This window comes from Talaromyces marneffei, chromosome 5, assembly GCF_009556855.1.
Source record: "Talaromyces marneffei chromosome 5, complete sequence".
Lineage (NCBI taxonomy): Eukaryota > Fungi > Ascomycota > Eurotiomycetes > Eurotiales > Trichocomaceae > Talaromyces > Talaromyces marneffei.
The window spans coordinates 3014820-3021866 of NC_072352.1; the positions used below are offsets into that span (position 1 = coordinate 3014820).

Genomic DNA, 7047 nt, shown 5'->3' on the forward strand with positions numbered 1-7047 from the left:
GATTGTCTATTTAGTGTGCAAGTAGGATAAACACCAGTGAAAATCTAGCTTTATTTTTAATTTAATAACTGTCTTGAGGACAGAACCTGAGCCAAAGAATTCGCGTTCACGTTCTATTTAAATGATCAATACTCGGGGGGCCGCTCCGTTGAGCCCGGGATGCCCGTGAGCCCCGGCGGGAGCCTTAGCTGAAGATTGACTGTCATGCAATGGCACAGTCAGCACCGATAACTAACTTAAGTTAACTACCTGATCTAAGTTTTAGCCTTGGTACGGTACATACTCATCCTGTCCTATATTGATGTTACCGATACTAGCTTTTCTATCTTATTCTACATCATCATAGCTACTCGGTCTTACTGTTCTTCATCTGTAATCGGCGAGGGCAATACTCCATCATCAAACGTATTCTGAAACGTCCAACGAGCAAAGAGCGAACCTTTTGGCTCGCTATCTGATATCTGCCCTATTGACACGTTCATTATTTAGCCATTGTCTACAAAGCAGAAACACACAGCCTGGCACTAGAGTCTATACAGTCAGCACCATAGGAGAGTTCTGAACTATACAATTTTAACAATTTGAGGTCACGAGAGTCCCAAGTTACTTATGCTGCCTGGTAATAATTCGCATATCGGCGAACTGAATGAATGAACTAGCGCACAACTTATCCATCTGTATCATTCATAGATGTTGCCTGTTGGAATTCATCCCTGCGCGCCGAATCCCTTCCTTGCTACTACTGCTTTTAGCTCCCCACCAAAATCGTTTATCTTTGTCCAAATTCCAGTCGTCAATAACATCTGCCATAGTCTGTATATGGCCGTACATTGCTGGCTGGGGGAACTTTGGTGTATAAAACCATTCAATATAACGAATGAAGCAAAGGCCGTGGCGCAGATCGCGCAATTAAGTAAACGAGCGTCGTTCATGGATAGCGAACTCGATCTGTAGGGTAGAGTGGATTCACGACCAGTGAGCGTCTAATCTGGTAGACCTGTATGCACCATTCTTGAGGGCGCCCTACCTGTTATCTAAAGCAGGAGCGGATAGTTAGTATCAGGCATCAGGCCCCCACTTGATACCTAACAAGTATTTAACGAAGATGGGGTGAGCTGGCGAGGGGGATTCGGCTAAGTCCGTGTTCCCATGTGGCTAGATAGATGGCTGGGGGCATTTTCGATTGTAAAAAGAGATCAAGAATCATGCTATTGACGGTTGATAATTAGAATGCTCTCCTGATTCACGTGTTCTATTGTCAACTGAAGTATTGAAGGTTATATAAAGCTCTACGTAGTCGCATATTTGTAGTTCGTGATAGAACTACTTGGCTCTTTTGAATAGTTACTAACGCGTCATTACAATCCTATGGGAGATTCAATCAGATTCACCCCAGACCTCTCAATTGAACCAATGAGATTCAAAGATCAAATCAAACAGTTCGATCAGATTATGCCAGATCTGCGGCACCCGTCTCACCCTACTCCTTGCTGTCAGCCACGTGGGTTATACTACGCATTCCTCATACAGATGAAACTAATTATATGCGAGAATCATACAGTGGCTGTACCAAATAAAATACCCGTATGAGGTAATCAGCCACACTTAAGTTACTGCATACCTGATTCTTCATGGCCGTTTTTATGCATTGCCCGAGATACATGTACTTCGAGCACTAACGTGGTTTAGTAGTCCTATCCAATGGTCTAGATGTATACGAGCTCAATGACCGTGAGTAAATTGAGTCGACGATGTCACGTGTTATAGTTCGTAGGATCGAAGGTATCTTATCCCATGCTTCTGTTGTTCAACAAACAGCACAGCCTAACAGTTATTCTGAGTAGTCAACCCAGAATTTATGATATGCAAAAAGCACATGTCTAATTATGATCTCAGCACACAATTGAAATTGTCTATGCCACTTCATGAATCGTTTGCAATATTACTCTGTCTTGAATGAATGTATTCTTTGATCTCGGCCCAGACTTGATTAGACAGATAGAAAATATTCTGTGCGAAATTTTTACTCCAGCAGATTTAAGGTACGCAACATGGAGGGATTGACGTTGGATTAGGGCTAAATTTCCTAATCGGGAAAATCGAGACCCTAGGATACACTGTGTCACATGATCTTGGGGTAACTAAGGCAATTAAGAAAATCAATCAATTCGCAATTCTTGCTATAATAAACAAATTAAAAATTCGTTTGCTCAGAAAAGTTCGAGTGCTCATGTTACTGACTTGCCTGGAGAGGAATTGAGGAGGATGGCCCATTCACCAGCTGGAGGGTAGTTTAATTACCGATCGTGCCAATGAGGCTTCTGCGCGCCGGGGGGGAATGTGATCTCGAAGACATCATCAGCTTACCAGAAAGACTGATGTTAGTTAAGAAGACCGAGCAAAAGAAAAGAAGAATAATGAGGATAGCTTTATGTTGTTCAGGTCGTTCGAAGATAGCATGATAACAAGCCATGTCGCAACTTTGTCCTCGAATCATAGCTATGATGAACGCATGTACTTGGCCACATGCATACCGGGTCCCTCTCTCGTCCCATTTTACAGTAAATGCATGCTTCTCGGTTAGGAAGCTATGAGGCTCAAAGTGCTCATTTCACCGTTATGCATGGGAATCCTTATTGTCAAAATTCCTGTAGTGATTAGGCACGGGCCAAATCTTATCCGTCAACAATGCTCGCTGCGCAATACTTTTTCCCGTGATGATATAACCATTGATTTTAATTCCGACGCCGATCATACAGAAGTTGCATATCCCCGTTGGGCTGAAATTGTGCAAAACGGCCATATTCGAGGTTGGTTGGATATAAGCCGACCTGGGGTCTCGTTGCATGAACTTAGCAACCATATATACACTTTAGTGATATCGAATGATCGACCTTATGAGATAGGGCTAGTACACCTACATGAGTACTGTCATATCACCCACATTCTTTGTCTACTAACCAAGAACGTACAATTATTGAGGGACATTTCGTGATAATTTGCGGTTGTTTACATTAGCTGCGCCAATTCTTAGTCGCTATGCGCCGAGAATCATGAGTGATGGAAGCAATGCGAGTTCTTCTTCAACTCGATACCAGGAGAAAGAGGTGATGCTCAGACGACTCAGGGCTGGTGCACACGACTACATTGGATTCACTCTAACAAAGGCAAGAAATGCCCAGAACGAGTCCAAAGGATCCACAATAGAAGTTATAAACTCATATATTCTGGGTATTTTTTATAATACGACTGATAGTGTTACAAGGTCCAAGCCATAGAGCTTAGCTACATAAGGCTTATAACGCTTCGTAAAAGTAATAAATATTCAAACAAGGGAACTACATCTGGAGGCCGGGGTGCCACGTTTTGTGGGCTGTCACGAGAATTATTCGCGACGCCAAAATAAGCTTTCGCATTAGTCTCGACCTCAGGGTCCAGTAAAATCGTCCTGTCAATTGGCCTATGTCGAAATGACATGTTATTGTATTGTCAAGAGCCGAAACTATTGGCAAAATAGGCGAAGTTTGCAAACAAAGAAACGGAAAGCAAACACAAAGAGCAGGGCCGGTCTGTTGTTATTTCCGGCTCACCTGAATTCCGTAGAATAAACTATTTCATTAGCAATCGGCTTCGCGAAATGTTTTGACCCTTGAAACGCTCTGACTTGTTATTTTCTGATGGAGCGAAATGAGGGCACGCGCTGAGTTCGCTGCCCGACTGTGGAAAATTCCATTAAAGAAGATCAGCGGCTGGTGGCTGGTTTTAGTCTTTGGGGGGAAGTAATTTACTAAGCAAATTACTCTAACTATTTAACTTTCTTATCAGGCAACTTGGCTTTGCCTTAGCGTCTTTTTTCTTTCAGGTTTCGGCCTTCTTTCCTATGCCGCACGTCCGTAGAGCTTTTACCGAATGTGCCGAGAAAAACATGGGAATTGATGACTGGCGAGTTGAACAAAGATGCTGCATGGTTAGGACAGTTTTTGATCTTTCAACGATCCAGGCCGTATGGAATATTCGTGGAATTCCGGAGATTCACATAGACTTGAAGCAAAAAATGACGCTCAGTCAACATCGAAGAAATTTGATGGTGTGGCTCGGTGTCGCGGAGATCAGATGACTTGCAAACATCTGGGCATTCCAATCAATAGAAACGGTTTTGATTACTGTTCCCCAGCCTGGCGTACGGAGTCAACGGAGAATGGTGCACCTGGTAGGTTAGTGCTGATTTCGACCCCAGAAGTGGCCCAGTCAAGCAATGAGAAACAGTAGGAAATACGGAGTGCCCCATGCGGGGTTTATGTGCCAACGGCCTCATTGGCTCAGACAACATTAGCGCCTCATAGAAAATGGTAACCAGTTGATCATGATACAAATGATGCACAACATAGGCGCGGTACGAGGGGTGTGCATTCTTCTGAGCTATTTAAAATCCATCTCGTGCCTCCCGCGAACATCTTTTTTTTCTGTTCCTTACCTATCTCCGCGGCAGTCCTTTTCATTTCTTTGCTCCTTGCCAGCGTAAGACTCACCGACAAATTTATTTGTGAGGTCGCACCCTATATACTGGCTTGTTGCATAAAAGGTCACTTGTATGCGACAATTGCACTATTGACAACATGACCGACACAAAAGAGACGCAGACCGCGCCTCCTTCGTATAGTGCCAGGTCTTCACGCCTTCCAGAGGAGGACATGTCTGTCGGTAGGTACTTGGCTACACGGGTTTCTTCCTTGCGTCCCCCTATGAACAAGGCCCCAAATCCTATCAAGGCCTTGATGTTGTTGAATAAACAGCAATGGCTATTTTTCTTGGTATGTCTATTTACATGGATTGTATTACTAGTTTGCAAGATGACATGACACTAATTGGCTCGATAGGTCGCCTTCTGTGGCTGGACTTGGGACGCGTTTGATTTCTTTTCCGTCTCGATTTCTTTGACCAGTCTGGCTAAATACTTTGACCGTCCCAATTCGGAGATTACCTGGGGTATTACTCTCGTGCTGATGCTGCGTTCCGTCGGCGCCATCATCTTCGGTATCTTGTCTGATCGCTACGGCCGGAAATGGCCCTTTGTCGCCAACAACGTTCTCTTCATCATCTTGGAATTGGGTACCGGTTTCTGTCAGACATACAACCAATTTTTGGCATGCCGTGCGCTTTTCGGGATTGCCATGGGTGGTTTGTATGGTAACATTGCTGCCACCGCTTTGGAGGATTGTCCCCCTGAGGCGCGTGGAATTATCTCCGGAATGTTGCAACAAGGTTATGCTTTTGGTTACTTGCTCGTCACTGCATTTGCGCGTGGCCTTGTCGACACCACGCCGCATGGGTGGCGCCCTCTTTTCTGGTTCGGTGCTTGCCCACCTGTGTTGTTCATTATTTTCCGTCTGTGCTTGCCCGAGACCCAGGCTTACCAGAGTCGCGAACGAGTACGAAATTCTCTGGCTGGTGGTGTCGCTGGCACTTTCCTGTCGGAGGGCAAAGTGGCTGTCAAGAATCATTGGAAGCTGCTGATATATATTGTTCTGTTGATGGCTGGATTTAACTTTCTGGTACCTCCTTTCTTTCTATGGATTCAAGGATATAGGAATGTCTACTAACGAAAAAAAAAGTCTCATGGCTCTCAGGATATCTACCCTACTATGCTTTCCGCGCAATTCGGTTTCTCCGCCAACGCCGTAACGGTTACTCAAGTCGTTGCCAACCTCGGTGCCATGACTGGCGGTACTCTCTGTGGATGGGCTAGTCAAATCTTCGGTCGACGATTCTCTATTATCGTGATCGCCATCGTCGGGGGCGCGCTTCTCTATCCCTACGATTTCATTACCGACAAATCCGTCATCGCGGCTGCTTTCTTCGAACAGTTCTGTGTACAGGGTGCTTGGGGTGTGATTCCAATTCACTTGATGGAACTGGCACCCGGACCCATTCGTACCTTCGCTGTTGGTACCGCATATCAGCTAGGTAACTTGGTTTCATCAGCATCTTCAACCATCGAGTCCACTATTGGTGAACGATTCCCCTTACCACCGACAAAGACTGGCGCAAAACGCTACGACTACGGCAAAGTTATTTGCATCTTCATGGGATGTGTGTATGCGTACGTCATTATTGTCACATTCTTTGGTCCTGAGAACTTAGGTCGCGAATTCGATGCTGAGCATGATGAGGATTTGAATGAGGCCGCTGCTCGTCGTATGTATGAGAAGGATCCGGAGAAGGCCGCCGTCCAGCATGTGGAGTGATCGGCAAAGCTATGGTTATGAGGAAATCTTTCGTAGTATGGCGTCTCAACTGGCGATGCGCTGGTGCGATAAGGTTGGTGTTGATGCAGATGTGTATGGATGAAGTGAACGACTGGTATATAACTAGTCCATTTGCTTCGGAGTATATACTCAGCTACAAAATTCATAATACATTGTATCCATTGCCTTTCTTCCGAATCAAGCATGGTACATAGTATACATGAACCTGCTCACTCATAGAAACAAAAACTTAGAATGGGCAGTACCCGATCTCTTGTTCCACGGAACACATATCTCGATTCGAGCGCTGCTCGAATGAATCACAACGGAGGCACTGCCACCCATTCTTTTGGAGAGCTTTGCGGGATTTGCTTCCATTGTCTCATTTGTTCAATGTTTGGGAGTCCGAGCAACGGTCTGCTTGCTGAAAGTTTGAAAAGTTTCTGCATTTAGATGGATGGTGCAAGGATCTCTTTTTTGTTTCTGGTATTTTGCTCCGAATCACGGTATTATATAATGATCTAGACAATTGTAGGGCAGAGAAAATGCAAATCGATAGGCAGGTGGTTTATTTTGCCACGGGCTGTGCCATCTACGTAGGGGATGTTATCTTGATTTACATTCATGCCACATTCCAGTCATCCACGTAAATCCATGAATCAAGGGCTAGACTCGAGAGTCTGAGCATTAATGTATTTATTAATTGAAAACTTGAAACAGCTCAACAATTTTTTTTTCTCCCTCTAATCGTTGCTATCTTATCTTTAGTCAAATAGATAGACATATAAGTTATAACAATGTA

The 7047-nt window shown here is 44.5% G+C and overlaps 1 protein-coding gene across 1 annotated transcript; it reads left to right on the forward strand.

Annotated features, from left to right (window-relative positions):
- Positions 1–4616: 4616 nt before the first annotated feature.
- On the forward strand, positions 4617–6245 carry EYB26_007413 (uncharacterized protein; the record flags this gene model as incomplete). Its single annotated transcript, XM_054266682.1, has 3 exons — positions 4617–4811; positions 4878–5552; positions 5613–6245. 3 exons carry the CDS (start codon positions 4617–4619, stop codon positions 6243–6245), a joined length of 1503 nt encoding a protein of 500 aa, XP_054122657.1.
- Positions 6246–7047: the final 802 nt, after the last annotated feature.